At 36.1% G+C, this 27879-nt stretch overlaps 1 protein-coding gene across 2 annotated transcripts in view; it reads right to left on the minus strand.

Moving 5' to 3' along the window:
* PTPRZ1 (protein tyrosine phosphatase receptor type Z1) overlaps positions 1-27879 on the minus strand; it is a 380311-nt gene that overhangs the window by 104546 nt on the left and 247886 nt on the right. For both annotated transcript variants that reach the window (XM_053716675.1, XM_053716674.1), the window contains 2 exons: positions 27613-27757; positions 18767-18858 (listed from right to left, as the gene is read on the minus strand). In XM_053716675.1, the coding sequence (XP_053572650.1) occupies positions 18767-18858; positions 27613-27757 (237 nt within the window). The remainder of the gene's footprint in view (positions 1-18766; positions 18859-27612; positions 27758-27879) is intronic.

Raw genomic sequence — 27879 nt, forward strand, 5'->3', positions numbered from 1 at the left:
ACAATCATATACTTGTATGATCACCGCATCTTTTAGTTTATATTAGTTATAAGGGAGTATTGTTTTTTTTTTTAGCAATATATTTTTTCATATTTCTCTTTTCTTTTGCGATGCAAAACAGATATTGGAAATATATCTTTAAAATGGTAATGAGATAGATTACAAGTGGAATGCAAAAATATTAGTGCTATTGCGTGCTAACACTGCTCAAGCTAATTCAATGGTGTACTTATTTTTGTACTCATATTACAAATTTAAGGCAATAAATCCCACACTTAAACTTCTAAGGTGGAGCTCTGAAAAACTCATACTGGAAAGTTGTTTAAAATTGTAAGTTCTACCTAAATCATAAATCATTTTGGGTTTCATGTCCCTTTCATGTCACCAATCACCAGCTAGCTCACTACTCCTGAGCCTACCTAGGAATGACTTTCAAAATCAAGTAAATTGCTTAATATTGCCTGCTCTGTCTGAATAATTAAAGTTTAGGTTTGACTTTCATTTTCCTTCAGTATGAAGATGGCACTCTAGTCTCTTTGAAAAGAGAAGTATTTTGCACCACAAGCAGACAAAAAATGTGTAATGCAACTTTGATTTTCTTTTCTTTAACTAAACATATTTTTTTATGTGGGACTTTATTTTCATTTCCCTCAAACTGCTTTTACATTTATTCCAATCACTTAAAGGGATATGAAACCCAAACCTTGTATTTGTGATTCAAATAAGCATACATTCCTGCCTTTCAACAAAAGATACCAAGAGAACGAAGAAAATTGATAATAGAAGTAAATTAGAAGGTTGTTTAAATCATGAAAGAAAACAATTGGGTTTCATATCCCTTTTAAATACTCTTCATTAAAAATCTGTTCACAAAACTGATTATACGCTGACTTGTTTTAAACGGAGGCATTTGGGATGCATTAACCATTTTGGAAAACTGTAGATACTTTTTTTTTCACAGTATGTAAATGAATAAGTGTTTTCTTTGACAAGGAAACATCAAAGTACTGAAGTAGATGTGTTATTTATATCAACAGATGTTCACCATTTAGACCACCTAATAACTTAGGCTTCAGTTAACAAGAATTTGTTGATATGATATGAGAATCCATCTGTTCTTTTACGAAGATGAGTGGAAATGAATACTAAAATTAAATTATCGAGCCAAGCCCAGAAAGAAAATGCACATATGTGCAAATCCACCTTCACACTTTAAAGACAGCATCTGGCAGCAGGTGTTTGTTTTATAATTAGTTGCCAATACAGTAATAAGCAATAATAACTAAATTGCGAAAGAGAATGGGGTTTGTTCAGAAATAAATGTACACTAAAAAAAGTATAAAATATAATTTAATATTAATAGATTAAGTACAATAAATATACATTTCATAGTTTAAAGGGACATTACATTTAAATTAAATCTATTGCAAAATAACAGTATGAACATTCATTATGTTGCCACTTTTTACTGTTGTTTACCACCCAAATTGTACTATTTTCACAACCACACAAAGGCTGGAGAGCGTCCTGCATGCTTAAAGAGACGGTGTACTTTTGCAAAATGTTCTTCCCTTTAATGGGCCTGATTAGGAGTGAAGCGCAAACGTTTGCACCAGAGCAATAAGGGGTTTATCTCAGGGGTTTGTGCTCGTCGGGTTTACAAGTGGGAAAGTAAACGCGATCAATTAAGCGAAATCACGATTTTTGCTAAAATGATTACCATCACTACAGAGCTCTGGATAAGAGCTAGATTACAAGTGGAGTGCTAATTTGTCACTCACCCGCAAATGGGCAAATTCGCCAGTTTGGGAGCACACAATAAATAACCAGCCATTACAAGTGGTTGGTACCACGATTAGCATTCAGAAAATTAAACAGAGATAAGATCTCTGGTTAATTTTCTATAAGTGCCCCAAATGCCCACAAAACAGAGGTTCTTTTATTTTTTTATGATTTTTTTTTAGCATTTTTATTTTTAATAAAAAAATACTGCACTAGGCAGTTTTAAGGGGTTAAAAATTGGCGGCTGTGGGGTGTTAAAAAAAGAAAAAATGCACTGAAAAGTACTTTTACATTGCGGTCTACGGAACTGTGTGTTCCATGTAAATATATATGTATATGGTTATATACATATACATTTATGTATTAATATGTGTGTATATACATATATTAACACATGAAAATATACATGTATATATTCATATATATTTAAAATTGTTGCCCATCTCTGCGCTACTTACCCCCTTCGCTGCACTTAGGTTCTGTGTCGTGACGGCATCAGAACGAAGCGCACTCTCATGAGCGCAATGCTTTGTGCAATGCGAACACAAGCTTGTTTTCGCATTGCACCTAACTCGTAATACTAGCACAGATTAGCGTGTGCTGGTATTACTCAGTTAAGTGCAAATATTACTTTAGTGTAAACGATAGTTTGCGCTCAACTCGTAATCTGGCCCAAACTGTTTCGCGGAACATAAAAGTTGCACAAAACACATCAAAAATACTTTACAGAGTACAGTTACAGTCACAACAACACCATCTAATAAAAATTATTAAAAAAAAATATTGCACAAAAATGTTATAAGGGTTCAAAGAATGTATATGTGTATGTACAGTATATATATATGTCTATATACTATGTGTACATATGTATTAATATGTGTGTATATATATATATATATATATATATATAGTTACAGATATAGACATGTATAGAAGTGCATTGGAGCCCTTTGCCGTTAAGTAGATGAAATCTTGTAAAAGCATATTGGTGCAATATTATTTTTTAATAAAAGTTTTAACTTAGTGTTTACTGTAAATATTTCACACTTCAATGTTCTTCACATAGCAGCATATGTTCTTTGTATTTCTAAATATCTGGCCTCTGTTAGCAACAAATGCTCGTTACAAAATGATAGTTTTAAATGTTTATATGATGCAATGTTTTATGGTTTTAAATTATAAAACAATAAGCAGTATTGGTAGAAACGATTATCTGCAAATGATTTAATATCACTACCTTCCTGCTTCAAAATTTGACATATGAGGGTGATACCCTTATGACTCAATTTCGTGAATATTTCTGCATTCATACCTTCTGGAAATTCAGGGTTACCAGCCACAGTTAAATACTTAGAGATTGCAAATTTTACATCTAACTTCATACATAATTTATGCCATGTAAAAATTGGATTATAAATATTTTTTAACTTCTTGATCTCTATAGGTAATTTATTAGCCTTAACATGCAAAAGCATTTGTAATAAGTATGGTTTTACAGCCACTCTTTCTAACTCCACAATCGTGTAATATGAAGCATCTACAAACCCATCCACTATTATTTTTGCAAATTAATTAGGCTGTAAATTTCTTAATTCAGTAATCCTTATACGCTGAATTGTTTTGTTAAATATAATTTATTGAGTGCAATTCTATTTTGTTTTATTATTACATAACAACTTTACCAAGATTGTACACATATTTTATTATATACTTTTTTTTCAGGGTGGATGGAATATTTTGAATCATATATAATTTTTTTGATAGGGATATCATTTTAAATAGGCTCACCTTAAATGATAATGAAATTGGCAACTTTGCCCATTTCTGAAGATCCTTTTATTTTTAACAGTATTGGCATAAAATTTAATTTATACCATTTATCTATATCTGGAGATATATAAATTCCCAAATATTTAAATGAATGTGTTACTTTGTTAAATTGGATATCCTTATTGGAGTCTAATTTTTTGTTAACCTATAAGATTTCTGATTTAAGAGTATTCATTTTATAACCTGAAAATGAACTAAATTTAGAAATAAGTTCCAATATATGTGAAATATTGTCTTTTGTATATCTTACAAATAGGAGAAGATCATCCGCGTACAATACAACCTTGATTTCTTTCTCCTAGCAATATACCTTATATCTCTTCTCTTATCATGATAGCCAATGGTTCTATTGCTATATTAAACAATAGAGGAGAGAGTGGGCACCCTTGATGATTTCCTCTCTCAAGTATAATTTTCTTAGATTACTCACCATTTATTATAATAAAAAAGTTAAGTTTATTATATGTTTGTATATGTCTCACGGCATGAGAATGAGGCTCCAATTGGGGCCTATGGAAGTGCACTCTCGTGAGCACAAAGCTGCCCTTCAATTCTAACATTAGGTCGCGTTCACATTGCAGCTAACTTGTAATACCAGTGCACATTTGAGTGCACTGGTATTACTAAATGGAAGGCAAATAACGCTTTTGTGAAAGCTATATTTTGCGCTCCACTATATCCTAGTACATAGAATCAAAGGCCTTCTCGTCATCTATCACTGCTAAGTCTGGATTAAACACCCTTCTATCGTTTACATTTTGCTTTTTAAAATAAACAAGAACTAGCAAGAGTTTCCTAATGTTTGAAGCAGAATTTCTTCCCTTCATAAATCCTTTCTGGTCTAAATGAATCACTTAATTTAATTGATCTTGTAACGACAAGCCATTATATTTGTCATAAATTTGTAATCTTAATTTAGTAAAGAAATTGGCCTATAGTAGTCTTTTTTTCTTGGTTATTTATTTTGTTTTAATATCAACTTGGTCCATAATGTAGTAAAACATTTTTACATTTCCTATCCCTCTATAAAGTATGAATTAAACAGATTCTTTAAATAAGGAACCAGCTTTTCAGATAATATTTTATAATATTTGCTAGGCAATAAGTCTGGGTCGTAGTTTTGTTTTCAGTAAGTTGACTTGGCAATTTCTTCTTCATTTATAGGCATAATCATTTTTTCAAGTGATTCATTAGAGATCTTCTTGTTTTTACTCTAGACCAACAGACAAAAATAAAGTACTACAATATGACAGCTTTCATTAAAAAAAAACGATAGAAGCAATACCCCAAGGCCAATTTAAAAGAGTAAAAAGAATAGTAACTGACGAAAGGAAATGCAACATCAGACTAACAGAAATGGCAGAAAAATTCAAAAAAAGAGGGTATCCAGAAGAATTAATCACAAAACAATTAGAATACTGTAAAAATCAGAAAGAAAATACAAAAAAGGAGACACAAGATAACAGAATGATATTTGTCACACAATATAATTCATTAGGAACAAAGATATCACACATTATAAATAAACACTGGCACATATTGAAAGACTGTAATCCTCAAATTGATGAATTTAAAAACATACCCATAGTAGCTTAAAAAAAACGAAAAATCTGAGAGACATATTGGTAAGGGCAGATATAGGTAGCAATAAGAAAGATCTACAAACAACAATAGGGTCAGATAATAGGGGTTGTTACCCTTGCTTACACTGTAGCCACTGCAGTTCAATAATAAAAGGGAAAGAATTTTTTCATCCCATTAAAGGAACCAAATATCCAATAAAGAAACATCTTACATGTAGAAGCACATACGCTATATATCTCATCAAGTGTCCGTGTGCTAGAATTTATATAGGTGAAACAAGTAGGGAAGTAAGAACTAGAATCACTGAACATAAGTCCAATATCAGGAATAAAAATTTGGAGGCTCCTGTTTCCTGTCACTTCCTCTCCATGGGTCATAACATCAGTCAACTTAGGTTTCAAGTAATTGAACAAGTTGACAGACCCAGGAGGGGAGGTGACAGGGACCAAATGCTCAAAAGAAGGGAGATGTACTGGATAAACAAATTAAACACAATGATACCTGAAGGTCTGAATAAAGATTTTGAATGGTCATTATTTTTCTAAAAAATATAGCATATATCTGTTGTAGCATTTTGATTCTGATATTATCATGTGTATGGGTTTTAATTGTATATACTATAATTTGGTTTTAATATTTCATGTGATAAATAAAAGGAGTTAAAAAACACATTTAAAATCCTTTAGAAAAGAATAAAAACTTATAAATCTAAAAACTTATTTATCACATGTAATTTTAAATTTTAACCACAAGATGGCACTAGTGTGCAAATTGATAAAAGATTGGACAGGTATAAAAGACACACCTGTACACTATTCAATAGACATGATTAAAAACCTGGAATAGGTTTGAAACGTTGTTGGTTGATGTGATGGACCCTGTAAGAAACTAATAAAGGTCTTTTTAACTTGACTGGAGGCTGGAAAACTACTTTATTTTGAATACATATTGGGGTTTGGCTAACCCTTTCCTGTGCCCCAGAAAGGAAAAGAGAGGTGCTGTCTTTCACCATTTTTTCATACAATAAATCTGTTGAAAGTAATTAGTACATGCTTCTGTTATTTCCCCAGACATTGAGAGTGTCCCTCCCTCTGCTTTTAATGAATCCATTAAAATTCTTTGTGATCTTAGTTAATAATTTTCCAGTTTTATTCCCTTATCTATAAAATTTGCTCTTGTTTTAACTTCCACCTTTGAAGTCCTATGTATTAATAATGTATCTCTTTCCTTTTTGCTTTATTAAACTTATGCCAGTTATCTTCCATTGGATTTGATGTGTACTAATTAAAAGAGTTGGTAAGATATTGTATAACTTCTTCCTCTCTTCTTTCTTCTTTTTTATTTTACTAATATATACTATGATTTCTCCTCTTATAACCGTTTTTCACACCTCCCAAAACACTTCAGGTTTATATATATATATATATAATTCTTGTTTATTTCTACATACTCCTCCAATTTTTGTTTTAACCAGTTCTTAAATTTTATATAATTTATTAAATAGAATGGGAACCTAAATCTTTTTAAAAAAATGACTCAGAACTAGATAACCTTACTTTTAATGAAATTGGGGCATGATCTAAAAGTGTAATTTTACCTATATACTGTATATATATATGTATATATATATATATATATATATATTATTTATATTTTCTCCTGTTAAGTGTGGTCAGTCCACGGGTCATCATTACTTCTGGGATATTATCTCCTCCCCTACAGGAAGTGCAAGAGGATTCACCCAGCAGAGCTGCTATATAGCTCCTCCCCTCTACGTCACCCCCAGTCATTCTCTTGCACCCAACGAATAGATAGGATGTGTGAGAGGACTGTGGTGATTTAATTAGTTTATTACCTTCAATCAAAAGTTTGTTATTTTATAATAGCACCGGAGTGTGTTATTCATTCTCTGGTAGAATTTGAAGAAGAATCTACCTGAGTTTTTTCTATGATTTTAGCCGGAGTAGTTAAGATCATATTGCTGTTTCTCGGCCATCTGAGGAGAGGTAAACTTCAGATCAGGGGACAGCGGGCAGATTAATCTGCAAAGAGGTATGTAGCAGTTTGTTATTTTCTGACATGGAATTGATGAGAAAATCCTGCCATACCGTTATAATGTAAACTCAGCCTTAAATGCAGTAGATGTAGCTGGTATCAGGCTGTCATGTATGTATATTTTACACTTCAGTATTCTGGGGAATGGTACTTCACTGGTTTTATACTGTATGCATAGATTTTACCTAATTTGCAGGGACTTGCAATAGGTTTTAAATAACAATTGATTTATTGAGGTTAAACGTTTTTTTGCTGGCATGTAAAAACGTTTATTTCTCTGAGGTACTGGGTGAAAAAATGTTGTGGGCACTATTTTTTCCACTTGGCAATAGTTTTGTTTAATTTAAAGCAGTTCACTGATCTCTCTCACTGTTATGTGTGAGGGGGAGGGGCCATTTTTGGCGCTTTTACTACGCATCAAAAAATTCAGTCAGAGGTTCATTTTCTTCCTGCATGATCCGGTTCATCTCTTCAGTACTCAGGGATCTTCAAATCCTTTTTTGAGGGAGGTAATCATCACAGCAGAGCTGTGAAGAGTGTAGCTGACTGTGATAAAAAACATTTATTTGTGTATTTTTTCTGCTGACAGGGTTAGTTATCCTTTGCTAATGGGAACAATCCTTTGCTAAAATTGTATATTTCTTACAAAGATTTGATGCTATAACTTAATTATTTTCAACTGTCATAATTTTTTCTGTGCTTCTTATAGGCACAGTTCGTTTTCATATAATTGTAAATTACTTGAAAAAGCATTTCCAAGTTGCTAGTTAATTGCTAGTGTGTTAAACATGTCTGATTCAGAGGAAGATACATGTGTTATATGTACTAATGCCAAAGTGGAGCCCAATAGAAATTTATGTACTAACTGTATTGATGCTACTTTAAATAAAAGTCAATCTGTACAAATTGAACATATTTCACCAGATAACGAGGGGAGAGTTATGCCGACTAACTCGCCTCACGTGTCAGTACCTGCATCTCCCGCTCGGGAGGTGCGTGATATTGTAGCGCCGAGTACATCTGGGCGGCCATTTCAAATCACATTACAGGATATGGCTACTGTCATGACTGAAGTTTTGGCTAAATTACCAGAACTTAGAGGCAAGCGTGATCACTCTGGGCTGAGAACAGAGTGCGCTGATAATATTAGGGCCATGTCAGACACTGCGTCACAGGCGGCAGAACATGAGGACGGAGAACTTCATTCTGTGGGTGACGGTTCTGATCCAAACAGATTGGATTCAGATATTTCAAATTTTAAATTTAAGCTGGAAAACCTCTGTGTATTACTAGGGGAGGTGTTAGCGGCTCTGAATGATTGTAACACAGTTGCAATACCAGAGAAAATGTGTAGGTTGGATAAATATTTTGCGGTACCGACGAGTACTGATGTTTTTCCTATACCTAAGAGACTTACTGAAATTGTTACTAAGGAGTGGGATAGGCCCGGTGTGCCGTTCTCACCTCCTCCGATATTTAGAAAAATGTTTCCAATAGACGCCACCACACGGGACTTATGGCAAACGGTCCCTAAGGTGGAGGGAGCAGTTTCTACTTTGGCTAAGCGTACCACTATCCCGGTGGAGGATAGCTGTGCCTTTTCAGATCCAATGGATAAAAAATTAGAGGGTTACCTTAAGAAAATGTTTGTTCAACAAGGTTTTATATTGCAACCTCTTGCATGTATTGCGCCTGTCACGGCTGCAGCAGCATTTTGGTTTGAGTCTCTGGAAGAGACACTTGAATCATCTACACTAGATGAGATTACACTCAAACTTAGAACCCTTAAGTTAGCTAACTCATTTATTTCAGATGCCGTAGTACATTTAACTAAACTTACGGCTAAGAATTCCGGATTTGCCATTCAGGCACGCAGAGCGCTGTGGCTAAAATCCTGGTCAGCTGATGTTACTTCTAAATCTAAATTGCTTAATATACCTTTCAAAGGGCAGACCTTATTCGGGCCCGGGTTGAAGGAGATTATCGCTGACATTACAGGAGGTAAAGGCCATGCCCTGCCTCAGGACAAAGCCAAACCTAGGGCTAGACAGTCTAATTTTCGTTCCTTTCGTAATTTTAAAACAGGAACAGCATCAACTTCCTCTGCACCAAAACAGGAAGGAGCTGTTGCTCGCTACAGACAAGGCTGGAAACCTAACCAGTCCTGGAACAAGGGCAAGCAGGCCAGGAAACCTGCTGCTGCCCCTAAGACAGCATGAATCGAGGGCCCCCGATCCGGGACCGGATCTAGTAGGGGGCAGACTTTCTCTCTTCGCCCAGGCTTGGGCAAGAGATGTTCAGGATCCCTGGGCGTTAGAGATCATATCTCAGGGATACCTTCTGGACTTCAAATCCTCTCCCCCAAGAGGGAGATTTCATCTGTCAAGGTTGTCAACAAACCAAATAAAGAAAGAAGCGTTCCTACGCTGCGTTCAAGATCTTTTATTAATGGGAGTGATCCATCCAGTTCCGCGGTCGGAACAAGGACAAGGGTTTTACTCAAATCTGTTTGTAGTTCCCAAAAAAGAGGGAACTTTCAGGCCAATCTTGGATTTAAAGATCCTAAACAAATTCCTAAGAGTTCCATCGTTCAAGATGGAAACGATTCGAACAATTTTGCCCATGATCCAAGAGGGTCAGTACATGACCACAGTGGATTTAAAGGATGCTTACCTTCACATACCGATTCACAGAAATCATTACCGGTATCTAAGGTTTGCCTTTCTAGACAGGCATTACCAGTTTGTAGCTCTTCCATTCGGATTGGCTACAGCTCCAAGAATCTTCACAAAGGTTCTGGGTACTCTTCTGGCGGTACTAAGACCGCGAGGAATTTCGGTAGCTCCGTACCTAGACGACATTCTGATACAAGCTTCAAGCTTTCAAACTGCCAAGTCTCATACAGAGTTAGTACTGGCATTTCTAAGGTCGCATGGATGGAAGGTGAACGAAAAGAAGAGTTCTCTCTTTCCACTCACAAGAGTTCCCTTCTTGGGGACTCTGATAGATTCTGTAGAAATGAAGATTTACCTGACAGAAGACAGGTTATCAAAGCTTCAAAATGCATGCCGGGTCCTTCATTCCATTCAACACCCGTCAGTAGCTCAATGCATGGAGGTGATCGGCTTAATGGTAGCGGCAATGGACATAGTACCTTTTGCACGCCTACATCTCAGACCGCTGCAATTGTGCATGCTAAGTCAGTGGAATGGGGATTACTCAGATTTGTCCCCCACTCTGAATCTGAATCAAGAGACCAGAAATTCTCTTCTATGGTGGCTTTATCGGCCACACCTGTCCAGGGGAATGCCATTTAGCAGGCCAGACTGGACAATTATAACAACAGACGCCAGCCTTCTAGGTTGGGGTGCTGTCTGGAATTCTCTGAAGGCTCAGGGACTATGGAATCAGGAGGAGAGTCTCCTTCCAATAAACATTCTGGAATTGAGAGCAGTTCTCAATGCCCTTCTGGCTTGGCCCCAGTTAACAACTCGGGGGTTCATCAGGTTTCAGTCGGACAACATCACGACTGTAGCTTACATCAACCATCAGGGAGGGACAAGAAGCTCCCTAGCAATGATGGAAGTATCAAAGATAATTCGCTGGGCAGAGTCTCACTCTTGCCACCTGTCTGCAATCCACATCCCGGGAGTGGAGAACTGGGAGGCGGATTTCTTAAGTCGTCAGACTTTTCATCCGGGGGAGTGGGAATTTCATCCGGAGGTCTTTGCCCAGATACTTCGACGTTGGGGCAAACCAGAGATAGACCTCATGGCGTCTCGTCAGAACGCCAAGCTTCCTCGATAGGGGTCCAGATCAAGGGATCCGGGAGCGGTTCTGATAGATGCTTTGACAGCACCTTGGACCTTCGGGATGGCTTATGTGTTTCCACCCTTCCCGATGCTTCCTCGATTGATTGCCAGAATCAAACAGGAGAGAGCATCAGTGATTCTAATAGCACCTGCATGGCCACGCAGGACTTGGTATGCAGATCTAGTGGACATGTCATCCTGTCCGCCTTGGTCTCTACCTCTGAAACAGGACCTTCTGATCCAGGGTCCATTCAAACATCCAAATCTAACTTCTCTGAAGCTGACTGCTTGGTAATTGAACGCTTGATTTTATCCAAACGTGGTTTTTCTGAGCCAGTTATTGATACCTTAATACAGGCTAGGAAGCCTGTTACCAGAAGGATTTACCATAAAATATGGCGTAAATACTTATATTGGTGCGAATCCAAGAGTTACTCATGGAGTAAGGTTAGAATTCCAAGGATATTGTCTTTTCTACAAGAAGGTTTAGAAAAGGGGTTATCTGCTAGTTCTTTAAAGGGACAGATTTCAGCTCTGTCCATTCTTTTACACAAACGTCTGTCAGAAGTTCCGGACGTTCAAGCTTTTTGTCAGGCTTTAGCTAGGATCAAGCCTGTGTTTAAAACTGTTGCTCCGCCATGGAGTTTGAACTTAGTTCTTAATGTTTTACAGGGTGTTCCGTTTGAACCCCTTCATTCCATTGATATCAAGTTGTTATCTAGGAAAGTTCTGTTTTTAATGGCTATTTCCTCGGCTCGAAGAGTTTCTGAGTTATCTGCCTTACATTGTGATTCTCCTTATCTGATTTTTCATTCAGACAAGGTAGTTCTGCGTACTAAACCTGGGTTCCTACCTAAGGTGGTCACCAACAGGAATATCAATCAGGAGATTGTTGTTCCATCTTTGTGTCCTAATCCTTCCTCGAAGAAGGAACGTCTGCTACACAATCTAGATGTAGTCCGTGCCCTGAAATTTTATCTACAGGCAACTAAGGATTTTCGTCAAACGTCTTCCCTGTTTGTCGTTTATTCTGGTCAGAAGAGAGGTCAAAAAGCTTCGGCTACCTCTCTCTCCTTTTGGCTTCGTAGCATAATACGATTAACCTATGAGACTGCTGGACAGCAGCCTCCTGAAAGAATTACAGCTCATTCTACTAGAGCTGTGGCTTCCACTTGGGCCTTTAAGAATGAGGCTTCTGTTGAACAGATTTGCAAGGCTGCAACTTGGTCTTCTCTTCACACTTTTTCCAAATTTTACAAATTTGACACTTTTGCTTCTTCGGAGGCTGTTTTTGGGAGAAAGGTTCTTCAGGCAGTGGTTCCCTCCGTATAAAGAGCCTGCCTGTCCCTCCCGTCATCCGTGTACTTTTGCTTTGGTATTGGTATCCCAGAAGTAATGATGACCCGTGGACTGACCACACTTAACAGGAGAAAACAAAATTTATGCTTACCTGATAAATTCATTTCTCCTGTAGTGTGGTCAGTCCACGGCCCGCCCTGTTTTTTATGGCAGGCTTAAAAATTTTTTGGATTATACTCCAGTCACCACTACACCCTTGGGCTTCTCCTTTCTCGTTGGTCCTTTGGTCGAATGACTGGAGGTGACGTAGAGGGGAGGAGCTATATAGCAGCTCTGCTGGGTGAATCCTCTTGCACTTCCTGTAGGGGAGGAGATAATATCCCAGAAGTAATGATGACCCGTGGACTGACCACACTACAGGAGAAATGAATTTATCAGGTAAGCATAAATTTTGTTTTTATTGAGATTATATAAAATATAAATATACACAAAGTTACAATGTAATCATGGTACAGTTTTTTGTGCTCAGGTATCACAATGATAAAAAAAGTACAGCAATGCATGTCTTGCTTCTTATAGGATTGGAAAAAGATTTAACTTTTCTTAGACATAAGTACAGTTAGATATGAATAATTAACCTATATTGTCAGTATTCAACCTCTTTTACATTTGTATTCAACTATTTCCCATTTTAATTGATGGCCACTCTTGGACCCTGGAAATTTAGAGCATAAGTATTGGGGGAACAGTAGTTTCACTATTAATGGAAGGAGGGGTAGTTCAAAATAATAGAAGCAAAATTATAAAAATAATATATTGGGACTAACGTTATATAATGCTTAGGTTTAGCATAGGTGTTATAAATTATCTAGTCCTTAGAAACAAGATATAGTCGGTTGCTTCTATAATATATTTGCATTTATTATAGTAATTGAAGGGTGTATGTCAAAGGATGCAGTTTCCTGTGTTTGCTAAGCAAACCATGATGGGGGGGGGGGTGGATCTAATGGGTCATTGCTGAAAGTCTTATGAAGATATAAGTAACTAAGTAGGTCATGGTATTAGATATATGAAGCTAACAACTTCAGTCATGAGGTGCTGAGTAAACAGAGCATAAATTAGGTTTTATTATGGTCACTATGTGTCTTTGTATAGGATATCATTGCATTCAGGTTTCAAGTCTAAGAAAATATCATATGTAACTTTGCTATATAGAAGTGTTCCTGGTAAAAGCTTAAGAAGGTCTGGTATACGAATCTGTAAAATCACAGGCATATAGTGAACATGAATGGCATATACATCAAGTATATAAAGTTAGCGTAAGAGGCCTATTTTATTACAGATTAAGTCAGATGCGAAAGAAAGAGCCACACTAGCTAACTGAAGGTTTATGTGCCACTATGTAGTATGTATCTATATAAGGGATATCATATAGGTCAAAGTCTTTTGTGAAAATACAATTAACTAAATTAGTAAAATTAGGTCTGTTAGATAATTAAGACTATTACTGATCTTTGACTCCCATCTAGTGGTGAAAATTGTATCATCATCTTATCCTAGGGTAATTTACTTTCAATATACCATCTACCAAGGGGTATAGCAAAGTATATGTCTCTAACATTCTTAAGGTAATGACATATTTTACTGTATTAAGCCCTATGAGGGATGCCTTAATAGTCTCAACCAAATACATACAATGAAGAATGGCAGTAAATTCTATATAAGCATATCTAGCTGAGCTTTTGCAAATCCAGGAAAATACCATATGCTACTTTGCTATATAAACAAATTGGATGGCTGATATATTATGCAAATAAAATTAATGCAAGAGACTTAATTAATTACAGGTTAATAGAGGTATAGACACAATTGAAGTTGGACAGGTATGCTTTTGAAAAAAAAACAACTTAGGATTATAACCATGACTCTACTCAAAATATAAAATGCAGAAGATGGTAAATCTATATCAACTAGGCATGAGGTCAAAATAACAATGTGCTCCAAAGGTATAGACTCTATTAAATAAACATTTAGAACAGTGAACACAACTATATATGAAAATTCTACCAGGGTTCATATAAACATCTATAAACCTGGGGTAAAATATCTCATAACATGAGGACAAAATAACAATGCGCTCCAGAGGTATAGACTCTATTGAATAAACATTTAGAACAGAGCACAACCATATAAGAAAATTCAACCTGGATTTATATAAACCTCTATAGACCTGGAGTAATATATCTCATATTCTTCAGTAAAATAGTCCTACTTGTTAAAGAGGAGTATGTGTAGTTTGTAAGTTGCAGCTGTCCTCACCAACTGTTGGGGTGTTTGTGAAGTGGAAAATATGTTCTTATCCCACACCAGCTTTCCAGATTGTAAGCCACAGAAAGAGAGCATAGGGTTGTATCAGAGCATGTTGGTCTATCTCTTTGGCCCTCTGTTTATGGGACTCCTGTAGTTAAGGGTATATGTCATATTGTTCCACTACCAGCGGATCTAGGGATTTGCTCTATGGTGGTCGGGTAGTGAGGGCCCTTCACTCCCGACCTCCTCATGTTAGATGGATATATTGGTGTGACCGGTACTTCGCCGCCAGTATCCACTGATTCTTTTTCATCCTTATTGTGGGTTAGTTACATAGTCCCACTCCCAAGGATCAGCCAGTTCCCACGAGGTCAGGTTATTACTAGGTGGTTCCATGTGGCTAGCAGCTTGTGTCTTGCTGTCGCTGAGTATCCACCATGACACTGCTGGGGCTGATGTCAGAGGTCTGTTTATCACCCTGCACTCAGACTGGGAATGAACTGAATGTTCAAAACATCCGAGCATCTCAGCCTCAAACTCCACAAGAAGGGCCTGTAGCTTCTTTGAAAGTTCCTCCATATTTTCCCTTTAGGCCCTGCTGTCAGGGAAATCTCTTGACGGTAATAAAGTTTTGCTCAAGAGCGGAAAGTGAGGAAAAATTTGTAGAGAAAGCTTCTAGGTTGTTTCAGAATTATTATGCTGTTCACACAACTTAATTTAAGGAATTAGTGGTAAAATATAGATTAAAGTCTGGAGCTCCTCTAACTCACGTCTTGTCTCTTTAATGACAGACTCCACCTCCCCAATTTTACCTATATTTGCTGCTATGCATTATGCATCGTATCAGTTATTAAAAACATCTTAATCCTGTAGTAAGTTCTACAAGCCTTTGAAAGACAAGTATAGTCTTTCACATCAGGATGAATCATCCTCAATATATCTTTCAGAATCAAATTATTTAAGATTTTTTTTTAATATAATTTCCCCTCTAATTTATCTCTTTTAGATTTTGTGAATATTTTCTTTCCTAATCTGAATCTTTCTATTGAAGCTTGCGGAGACATGTTAAAATTACCCCCCCAGTATGATGAAACATTCAGCCACTTGTAACAATTTAGTCTATAAAATAAACCAAGATTCTGGTGAACACTTAGTATGCCCATATACATTACATATTAACTACGAGTCCTAAAAGACAAAAAAAGAAAGGCGCCCTTGGTACAGCAAGGCCGAAGCTTCAGAGCCATTCTGTTGATTCCCCAGCGGCAGATCAGCTGAAAACAGGAATAGGCTTCAAATGGCAACACAGTATCCTGTACTGCTAGCCGACTCAGGACGCCGACTGTGTGTTCCAAACACGGCAAAGTCCAGGAGGTTGTTATAATGAACATCCGAGAGCAAGGTAAAAGTGAACAGATACTTTTATTAAAACAAGTTTAAAATGTTGCTTAGCAACGCGTTTCTCGGCTCAATATGCCGTTTCATCAGGCTACATAATATTGCTTTTATCTTAATGGGGGAGGTTATCCCTCCCACATTCCAATAGATATCATTCACTTCTTTTGTCGTATATTACTAGTCCATAAAATTAAAATACATCACGATGGGGATAGCAACGAGAGAAGTGGAAAGGAGAGTGGGAAGCAAAAGAGTCAGAGATAAAAAAAACAAAAAACCATGAGCCCATTAACCAATCCCAATCTTCCCATTGCGGGAAACCAACTCCGGCAATTATCTATTTCTCCTAACATCCTTAACCTTCTATTTCTCCACTATGTGTTAAAAAAAGACCCGTGCTTCCTGAAGTTTATTTACACTTTCCCCCTCCATTTGTACCTTTATTTGAGCTGGGTATATAATCATTGCCTTGAAACACTTTTTTATTTGCATAATGGTGCCATCTCTTTTGTTTGATTTATCAGTTGAGAAGTCTTGAGAGATAAGTAACGTTTTATATAACAAAAATATATATTTTTTCTATAATATTGAAGAATTTATATTTTATCTTGAAAATTTAAAATGTTTGCAATGATTGGCCTAGTATTCTTCCTATTATCATTATTCTGCCCTAGTCTGTGTGCTCTTTCTACAATTATTGGGTAATCTGGTGTTGGTATTCCTACATTTAGCCACCAATCACCAAGCACTACCCAGTCACTGAACCAACTGCGCCGGCTCCTAAGCTTACATTCCTGCTTTTAAAATAAAGATACCAAGAGAATGAAGGAGAATTGATAAAAGGAGTAAATTAGAATTTAGATTAAAATTGCCAGCTCTATCTGAATCATGAAAGAAAATATTTGGTTTTAGTATCTCTATAACTTACACAGAACTTTCTTTATAACAACACAGAAAAATAAACATATTTTCTTGCCTTCTTGCTTTCAAAAGCATAGGTCATTAAAGGGACAGTCAACACCAGAATTTTTGTTGTTTAAAAAGAAAGATAATCCCTTTATTACCCATTCCCCAGTTTTGCACAACCAACACAGTTATATTAATATACTTTTTACCTCTGTTATTATCTTGTATCTAAGCTTCTGCTGACTGCCCCCTTATTTCAGTTCTTTTGACAGACATGCAGTTTAGACAATCAGTGCTCACTCCTAGGTCACTTTACGTGCATGAGCTCAATGTTATCTATATGAAACATGTGAACTAATGCCCTCTAGTGGTCAAAATGTATTCAGATTAGAGGCAGTCTTCAAGGTCTAAGAAATTAGCATATGAACCTCCTAGTTTTAGCTTTCAACTAAGAATACCAAGAGAACAAAGCAAAATTGGTGATAAAAGTAAATTGGGAAGTTGTTTAAAATTGCATGCCCTATTTAAATCATGAAAGTTTTTTTTGGACTTGACTGTTCCTTTAATTAATTCACCTTCCGAAAGATATTGCTTTACTTGATTCTTGTCCATAATACAGACCATTACTTATGGATTACTACTAATAACAATGGGCCATATTACGAGTGGAACACTAACGTTTACGACCAAGCGATAAGGGATTTATTGCAGGGGATTGTGCTAGTCAGGTTTTACGGCTGGTATAAGAAGTTGATAGTGAATGTGATCGCTTGAGCGCAATAGCAATTTAAGCTAGAATGATTACCGCAACTTCAGAGCTCTGGTTAACTGTTTTGAGAAACAGTTTTACTTTTTGAGTTTGAACAAACAAATCTGTGAATTTGAATGCTGTAGATAGAATGTTTAGAGCTATAAGCAAGTCAAAACAGTTGTAAACACATTTATTCTGTTTTTTCAGTGTTTTCAAGATGATTTAGAAAGAAAGAAAGATGTTAGCGTAACCCATGTGCTGAACCAAAAATGGGCCGGCTGCTAGGCTTTTAATTCTTGCTTTTTAAATAAAGATAGCAAGAAAATAAAGAAAAAATCATAATAGGAATACATTAGAAAGTTGCTTAAAATTGCACGCTCTATCTGAATCATTAAAGAATAAATTTGGGTTATGTATTCCTTTAAGAGCAAGTGCTTGTATGTCATCTCTGATGGTGAAGTCCTAGGGGCGAATTGTGAAGGCGGACATCAATAAATTCCGACAGCATACGCTGTCTGCATTTATCATTGCACAAGCATTTCTAGTGAAATGCTTGTGCAATGATGCCCCCTGCAAATTTGCGGCCAATCGTCCACTAGCAGTGGGTGTCAATCAACCTGATCATATCCAATCAGGCTGATTGCTGTCCGACGCCTCATAGGTGGCGGATGAGTTAAGGAGCAGTGGTCTTTTGACCACTGCTTCTAAACTCCTGATTCCGGCCCCAAGTCTTACAAAAATATTTTCAATCCGATCCAAAGAAGCTGTGTGTTCAAACTATTCCCACCACCTAGGAGACAAGCTTAGACTATTTTAGGGGATATAAGTTTCAAGGATTGTATTATTTCTGTACAGTAAGATTCAGTCTCATTTAAAATACTGAATTAAACTAAAGAAGAGGACAGATTAAATAAAAAAAAAAACTTGGATAACACTTCTATTAAAAACTCACATTTTTCAGAAAATACTTTTTCTACAATGCACAGTATTACAGAAACAAAGCTGAAATAGAATAGCATATATTTGTTAAATGAATTACCTGAAACTGGGAATACTGGAGCAGGGGGGCTGGAAATTACCCTTGGTGATGTGTTATCTTCTAAATAAAAATGTGCCGTCTGAAAACATTTCCTGCAAGAACACAATGTGATAGTGACAATTAAAACCCATCTTATATACAAGCTTTGGTATGTACTATAAGTTGTTCTCAAACAGCAAAAACCCATAACTCTAAGCAATTATAGTTACTCTTTAGGAGGGGCACCCTGTTTTAATAGATAATTCCTCTGTTCCTCCTAGAGTCAGAAATCTCTGTGTTTTTGAATAGCATGCTACTTCCAATGGGAAATGTAAATACTGCACAAAGTCCTAGTGGCAAACTACTTTCTCTCTGCGTGAAAATGAATTTATACTACCATTAGTTATGGATAGTTGAAAATTAATGCCTGAAAAAAAATGAGAAATAGAATTACTGAGGTGCTATCACCATAGACTGTCATGTTTAGCAGCCTCTCATGGAACAGGCTTCAAGACCATTACGGCTAGATTTAGAGTTTTGTCGGTAAGGACCCGCGTAGCTAACGCTGGCTTTTTTCTGGCCGCACCTTTAAAATAACTCTGGTATTGAGAGTCCACAGAATGGCTGCGTTAGGCTCCAAAAAAGGAGCGTACAGCATATTTAACGCCACTGCAACTCTCGATACCAGAGTTGCTTACGGACGCGCGCGGCCAGCCTCAAAAATGTGCTCGTGCACGATTCCCCCAGAGAAAACAATGGGGCTGTTTGAGCGGAAAAAAAACCTAACACCTGCAAAAAAGCCGCGTTCAGCTCCTAACGCAGCCCCATTGTTGTCTATGGGGAAACACTTCCTACGTCTGCACCTAACACTCTAACATGTACCCCGAGTCTAAACACCCCTAACCTTACACTTATTAACCCCTATTCTGCCGCTATAGCTGACCCCTGTATATTATTTTTAACCCCTAATCTGCAGCTCTGTAAACAGCCGCTACTTACATTATCCCTATGTACCCCTAATCTGCTGCCCCTAACACCGCCGACCTCTATATTATATTTATTAACCCCTAATCTGCCCCCCACAACGTCGCCTCCACCTGCCTACACTTATTAACCCCTAATCTGCCGAGCGGACCGCACCGCTATTATCATAAAGTTATTAACCCCTAATCCGCCTCACTAACCCTATAATAAATAGTATTAACCCCTAATCTGCCCTCCCTAACATCGCCGACACCTAACTTCAAACATTAACCCCTAATCTGCCGACTGGGGCTCACCGCTATTCTAATAAATGTATTAACCCCTAAAGCTAAGTCTAACCCTAACACTAACACCGCCCTAAATTAAATATAATTTACATCTAACAAAATTAATTAACTCTTATTAAATAAATTATTCCTATTTAAAGCTAAATACTTACCTGTAAAATAAATCCTAATATAGCTACAATATAAATTATATTTATATTATAGCTATTTTAGGATTTATATTTATTTTACAGGTAACTTTGTATTTATTTTAACCAGGTACAATAGCTAAAATAGTTAAAATAATTACAAAATTACCTGTAAAATAAATCCTAACCTAAGTTACAATTAAACCTAACACTACACTATCAATAAATTAATTAAATAAAATACCTACAATTACCTACAATTAAACCTAACACTACACTATCAATACATTAATTAAATACAATATCTACAAATAAATACAATGAAATAAACTAACTAATGTACAAAAAATAAAAAAGAACTAAGTTATAAAAAATAAAAAAATATTTACAAACATCAGAAAAATATTACAACAATTTTAAACTAATTACACCTACTTTAAGCCCCCTAATAAAATAACAAAGACCCCCAAAATAAAAAAATGCCCTACCCTATTCTAAATTACTAAAGTTCAAAGCTCTTTTACCTTACCAGCCCTGAACAGGGCCCTTTGCGGGGCATGCCCCAAAGAATTCAGCTCTTTTGCCTGTAAAAAAAACACATGCAATACCCCCCCCCAACATTACAACCCACCACCCACATACCCCTAATCTAACCCAAACCCCCCTTAAATAAACCTAACACTAAGCATCCTATCCTATCAGCCAATCCTAGAATCCTATCAGCCAATCGGAATTCGAGAGACGCCATCTTGGATGACGTCATTTAAAGGAACCGTCATTCGGCGAGTAGGCGTCGGGAGAAGAGGATGTTCCGCGTCGGATGGAAGATGATGGCTCCCGAAGAAAGAAGATTGAAGATGCCGTTGATAGAAGACTTCAGCCGGATCATGGACCTCTTCAGCTCCCGCTTGGATGAAGACTTCAGCCAGATCATGGATCTCTTCAGCTCCCACTTGGATGATGACTTCAGCCGGATCATGGACCTCTTCAGCCCCCCACTTGGGCTTGGATCAGGACATCGGAGGAGCTCTTCTGGATCGATCGGTGAACCTGGTATGGTGAAGATAAGGTAGGAAGATCTTCAGGGGCTTAGTGTTAGGTTTATTTAAGGGGGGTTTGGGTTAGATTAGGGGTATGTGGGTGGTGGGTTGTAATGTTGGGGGGTGGGTATTATATGTGTTTTTTTTTACAGGCAAAAGAGCTGAATTCTTTGGGGCATGCCCCGCAAAGGGCCCTGTTCAGGGCTGGTAAGGTAAAAGAGCTTTGAACTTTAGTAATTTAGAATAGGGTAGGGCATTTTTTTATTTTGGGGGTCTTTGTTATTTTATTAGGGGGCTTAGAGTAGGTGTAATTAGTTTAAAATTGTTGTAATATTTTTCTGATGTTTGTAAATATTTTTTTATTTTTTGTAACTTAGTTCTTTTTTATTTTTTGTACTTTAGTTAGTTTATTTCATTGTATTTATTTGTAGATATTGTATTTAATTAATGTATTGATAGTGTAGTGTTAGGTTTAATTGTAGGTAATTGTAGGTATTTTATTTAATTAATTTATTGATAGTGTAGTGTTAGGTTTAATTGTAACTTAGGTTAGGATTTATTTTACATGTAATTTTGTAATTATTTTAACTATTTTAGCTATTGTACCTGGTTAAAATAAATACAAAGTTACCTGTAAAATAAATATAAATCCTAAAATAGCTATAATATAAATATAATTTATATTGTAGCTATATTAGGATTTATTTTACAGGTAAGTATTTAGCTTTAAATAGGAATAATTTATTTAATAAGAGTTAATTAATTTCATTAGATGTAAATTATATTTAACTTAAGGGGGTGTTAGTGTTAGGGTTAGACTTAGCTTTAGGGGTTAATACATTTATTAGAATAGCGGTGAGCTACAGTCGGCATATTAGGGGTTAATGTTTGAAGTTAGGTGTCGGCGATGTTAGGGAGGGCAGATTAGGGGTTAATACTATTTATTATAGGGTTAGTGAGGTGGATTAGGGGTTAATAACTTTATTATAATAGCGGTGCGGTCCGGTCGGCAGATTAGGGGTCAATAAGTGTAGGCAGGTGGAGGCGACGTTGTGGGGGGCAGATTTGGGGTTAATAAATATAATATAGGGGTCGGCGGTGTTAGGGGCAGCAGATTAGGGGTACATAAGGATAACGTAAGTAGCGGCGCTTTGCGGTTGGCAGATTAGGGGTTAATTATTGTAGGTAGCTGGCGGCGACGTTGTGGGGGGCAGGTTAGGGGTTAATAAATATAATATAGGGGTCGGCGGTGTTAGGGGCAGCAGATTAGGGGTACATAAGTATAACGTAGGTGGCGGTCGGCAGATTAGGGGTTAAAAATTTTTTATCGAGTGGCGGCGATGTGGGGGGATCTCGGTTTAGGGGTACATAGGTAGTTTATGGGTGTTAGTGTACTTTAGAGCACAGTAGTTAAGAGCTTTATAAACCGGCGTTAGCCCAGAAAGCTCTTAACTACTGACTTTTTTCTGCGGCTGGAGTTTTGTCGTTAGAATTCTAACGCTCACTTCAGCCACGACTCTAAATACCGGAGTTAGAAAGATCCCATTGAAAAGATAGGATACGCAATTGACGTAAGGGGATCTGCGGTATGGAAAAGTCGCGGCTGAAAAGTGAGCGTTAGACCCTTTTTTGACTGACTCCAAATACCGGCGGTAGCCTAAAACCAGCGTTAGGAGCCTCTAACGCTGGTTTTCACGGCTACCGCCAAACTCCAAATCTAGGCCTTAGTTTCTTCTTTGACCACTTAGAAGGCAACATTTATCATGATTAAAGAACCTGTCCAACTGCAATCAGCACATGTGATTCTGCATCAAATACCAAAATTGAGCACTGAGCAAAAACTGGGGAGATTTATCTTGCAACTTCTGAGATGGAAGAATGGCAAAAGAAAAAAAGGATTCTTCTTAGATGCATTTGTCTTAGAGCTATAGTAGCTATAGTAGCACTATACTATGTTAGCACTACTGTAGTGTATGTCTGTTGCTCATTACATCATTGCACTATATTTCCTTTCATCTGTTTTAGCTACAAACTGCAACAGATATACCAGGGGAATTGTTGGAATCCCTACAACTGTTCCTGATTTCCTTCAATCCAAACTTTGGATCTTTGGAAGTTTATTCCTTGCTTCACTGCACTGTGATTTTTATCCATGTTATTTGGACTTTTTTTAGATGAATAATAAATTGTCAAACATATCTTCTAATATATAACAAACATTTTATATGTTATTTAAAGGAATGAATATATGTCTCACATTCAATGGAATCAGTTTATGGATTTGTTCCAGGCTAGAATAAGGGAGACTGAGACATTGGGGTGTTAAACTGTCCATCATTTCTCATGCACATTGGGTGCAGTCACACAACATAAAGGAAGTAAGTGCTCACCATATAAACAGCCATATCTGTCTACAACATGATTAGGTAATTTTTTTTAGATGAGGATTTAAAATAATTAAAAAAAAAAGAAATTCTGCAATGTTGGTGTAAAAATATACTCAAAATGTTTGATTGCAATTTATATTTAAAAAAAAGTTTACAATTAAAAGGGAAAAACATCAAAATTAATATTTAAATGAAAACTGCACAAAAGCTTAAAAATGGCTTTATTACAAGTTCAAGAAATAACACACAGCTGAAAGTTTTTGCTTTTTGCCCTTTTCCTATTTTTTACGAAATTATTAACTATTATATTATCTGTATTTTTATCATCCAGGCTATAATAACAACATATTTAAAAAAAAAAAAAAAAAAAAAAAATATATATATATATATATATATATTTACAGACACATACATATATACATATATACATACATATATATACTGTATATATAAAACTTATTTTTTAATACATCACTTTACTGTTATTTAGTATTATAACAGCACATATCATCAAGTTCAACATGTTATGTAAATATGAAACTACATTGACATATACAATTTAGCTTTCTGGATACACTTTCCCTTTTAAGAAAAGAAATACCCAATATGAGAGCCTTTACACTTTCCTTTTATTTATCAACATCTTTTATATATATTTTTTCATCTGATTTCCTCTTAGTCATACATTATCTAAACCTTTAGCTCTGCATTAAACTCAAGTGTGCATCAGCTCTTGGACTCTGTAGTTATTTTCTCACAACACTACAGGATATAGCAGATCGATCTTTCAACAAAGTTGTTGGCTTAGGAAAAGCTGTAAACATATTGATCCTTGATAAAAGAAAGGAATACATTTTAGGTAAACGATGACAAAGTAAACTTTGTGAGCAGCAGGGGTGGGCTGATCAGCCAGACAAATAGGACCTGGGCTGAGGGACCAGCAAGTAGGGGGGCCCACAAATGTCATCTCCACGGATCCTGGTGCATTCCTTAAGCTGGAGTTTTCAGTTGCCCTATCAGTAACTAAGCAAATAAGTGTGGGTTTAGTGGGGGCCCTGGCAGGGGTCTGTCGCTGTGAGGGCCATGGAGTGTGGGGTCTGGCCCTGGAGGTTGGGTGCCCTTTTTCTGGACCTTAATGTTGGGGGTCCTGGCTCTGGAGGTTGAGGGGCCTGTTGGGGGCAGAGCACGGAGGCTACCATGTTCATTTGCATAAAATGTTATACATTTCGGTCAGTATGAGGCAGTGTTCCTGGGGCCTTGATTGGTCTCAGTCTGCCCCTGGTGTGCAGTGGGGGCATGACAGGTCGGGGCCCACCAGCAGGGCTATCATGGCCCGGTACTAGGCCACGGCCCGGCTGTTGAGAAACCATGCATTAAACAGTACTTTTATATCTATGCTATAGCAAATATCAATATCTATTTATGCTTTTTCTTTACACTTAAATGGACACTGTACTCAAATTTTCATTGATATAAAAGAGCAGCATTTAAATATGGTTACTAACAGGAAGTAGCTATCAGCAAATTAGCATCAGATGAAAATACTTAGCAGCAAATGGGCATTGGTAGGAAAAAAACAATAGTTGTATTAGTTTCTATTTCAATTTAGACAAGTTTTTCTTTACTTTTTGTTCAGGCAAAAACAAAAAACAATTTCAACATGCTTGAGTACTGCTATTTTCTATAAATATAATACCTTATACTGTGTAATAAGTAATTAAAATATCTATCTATCTATCTATCTATCTTATATCATCTATCTATTATATATCTAATCTATCCTTTATACTCCTCATAAGGTCTTGGCATCTAGCCTTTGCTATTAACCAATAATCTTATAAAAGTATCTTTATATTATTATCCAACTTTTTAATGAAAGAGGAAAGACTGAGTTTGGCCTAATGGGCATTGAACCTACAACCTCAAAGTTTAAAGAGGAATTGCAGGTCACTTAACTAACAAAACCATTGTACCAACATATATATATATTTCAAATCAATAAATTCACTGTTATAAAATCTACTACTTAGCTAACCCTAATCAGATTATATATTGTAGGGGTAATAAAACACAGATTGAGGTAGTTCCGGAACTTTCAGAACCAAGAAAGGTCCACAAATCAAGGTAAATGGAAAAAATGTATATTGACAAAATGATTCCTGTAATCATTTTGTCAATATGCATTTTTTTTTAACAAAAAGTAAAGAAAAACTTGTCTAAATTGAAATACAAACTAATACAACTATTGGTTATTTCCTACCAATGCCCATTTGCTGCTAAGTATTTTACAAATACAAATCAGAGTGATATTATTTACACTATTTTACTATATAGTTACAAATCATTTGAAACCACCTATATTTTATATTTATATCAATTGTTAAGCTTAAGAAATATTTTTATTTGTTTGATGTGCAGCTGAACTAGCCAATAATATTCATATATGCCAGTAAACCAGAAAAATCTTAATTTTCAGTAGAAAATTGATTTTAAAATGTCGATCCCTATCAAGTTTGTAGCTGCATTCATTGTCTAAAGATTTAATTGTTTAACTAAATAAACTCAACATACAACATCTGGTTTAGATAGATGTAGGTAGATACATCATAGCTCTTCCATCTGTTCAGTGGAAAAGGTGAACACCATCTTGTCTATGTGCTAAGTGTTAATAACGATCTTCTAATTATCAGTCAATTAAAAAGATGCAGGTGATGACTGTTTGAAACTAACAGATGTAGTTCCCATCAATCAACAATAGCATTTTATTTATTTATTTTTTTGGGTAGAAATCTTAATATATCAATATGAGAATACTATTTTTAAAATCATCTGTACAAACTACTGAGAAGTACTTTATATAAAATCTTATACATCGTATTTGCAAACTTCGATTTAGATACATAACAGTCATAAAACATAAATGTACAGCTGTAATAATAAGCGATCCACTGATGTTCAACCAATATGATTCACAAGAAGAGTTGCCTGCCATCTAAAAACCTACTGGACAAACTGTAGGTTATTGGGTTACTCTATTTTGAGGTGAGGATCACAAAGTAGTCCCACTCCAAAGTTCTATGTTCGTAACATAGTAACATAAGTACATAAGACGGTTGTTATTTTTATCAATACTAATTCAGTGAAGAACTTAAAAAATACTTAACCCATGAAAGAAGTTAAAACACAAGTATTATTAAGACTTAAATTTAAAAGACAATGAAATTATAAAACCACAAATGAAATCTCTAAAGATGAGGACCAAATTTGGTATATCAGGTGGATAATCTAATGTTAATAGTTATAGTTCAAGTAGGCCCTTTTGGTAACAATCATTAAGTCATAAGTCTAAATTGGCTTTCTATAGACTAAATTATTATAATTACAGGCAACTTGCTATTGTTTCTTTTATATTATTCCCTTTTAAATATCCTTAACGTATATTAAAGTAATATTTTAAATTAAAATAAAGAGAGCAGGAACACCACTGACGCATTTCACCATCATAGTTTCTTCAAAGGGCGGTTGCTATTTTTACCCTCCTTGGCTGAGCATGTGCATGTGCAGTGTCACTTCTTTGTGGCACATATTTGCAATGCATAGAGATGCCACTCAGTGGCCTTTACAAATATGGACATGTAAGTGTCCAGCATTATTTTATACTTTTTACTGGATAGTCTGCTGAAATACTGCACTGTCTGGTTGAATATTGGACACTACCAACCCTATTCAAAATTCTGCATATGCCATGAACCATACTATTTTTAAGCTTTGTATTAGATGCACCACAAACATTTTTTCATCCCCCTTCAGCAAGGAAGAAAGTATATTAGGATATGGGGAAGGGAGTGTAGGTAAAGTGTAAGGATATATAGAGGTAATGTGTTTTATGTGAATTTACTTTATCCTTTTGCTCCAGTGAAAACCTCTTAAGGGTTTGAACTTGGTGGAACAATGAAGTTCTGGAATACACAAAAATAAACTCTTTTTTTCTCTTAGAATGATAAAATTATAGCTTCTTAATGTGAGTATAAAGAAACTTACCTCCAGTAGATCAGAATACCCACAAGAACCACAAGGCAGATGAAAGTCAGGGATGAGACAACCACAAGTGGTATAAGGGTCTTCTCTTCTGATTCCAAACCTTCTGCTAGACCAACACGAGACTCATGGCTACTATTACTTGCCTCTGTAGTCAGATAAAATGAAATCATATATATATATATAATACAAGACCAAATCTCTTTATAATTTAACAACTAAACATAAAATATGTCTCACTTACCTTTCTTTACTTTACAGTATGAACAT

This window comes from Bombina bombina, chromosome 6 (assembly GCF_027579735.1).
Source record: "Bombina bombina isolate aBomBom1 chromosome 6, aBomBom1.pri, whole genome shotgun sequence".
In the NCBI taxonomy this organism is placed as follows: domain Eukaryota; kingdom Metazoa; phylum Chordata; class Amphibia; order Anura; family Bombinatoridae; genus Bombina; species Bombina bombina.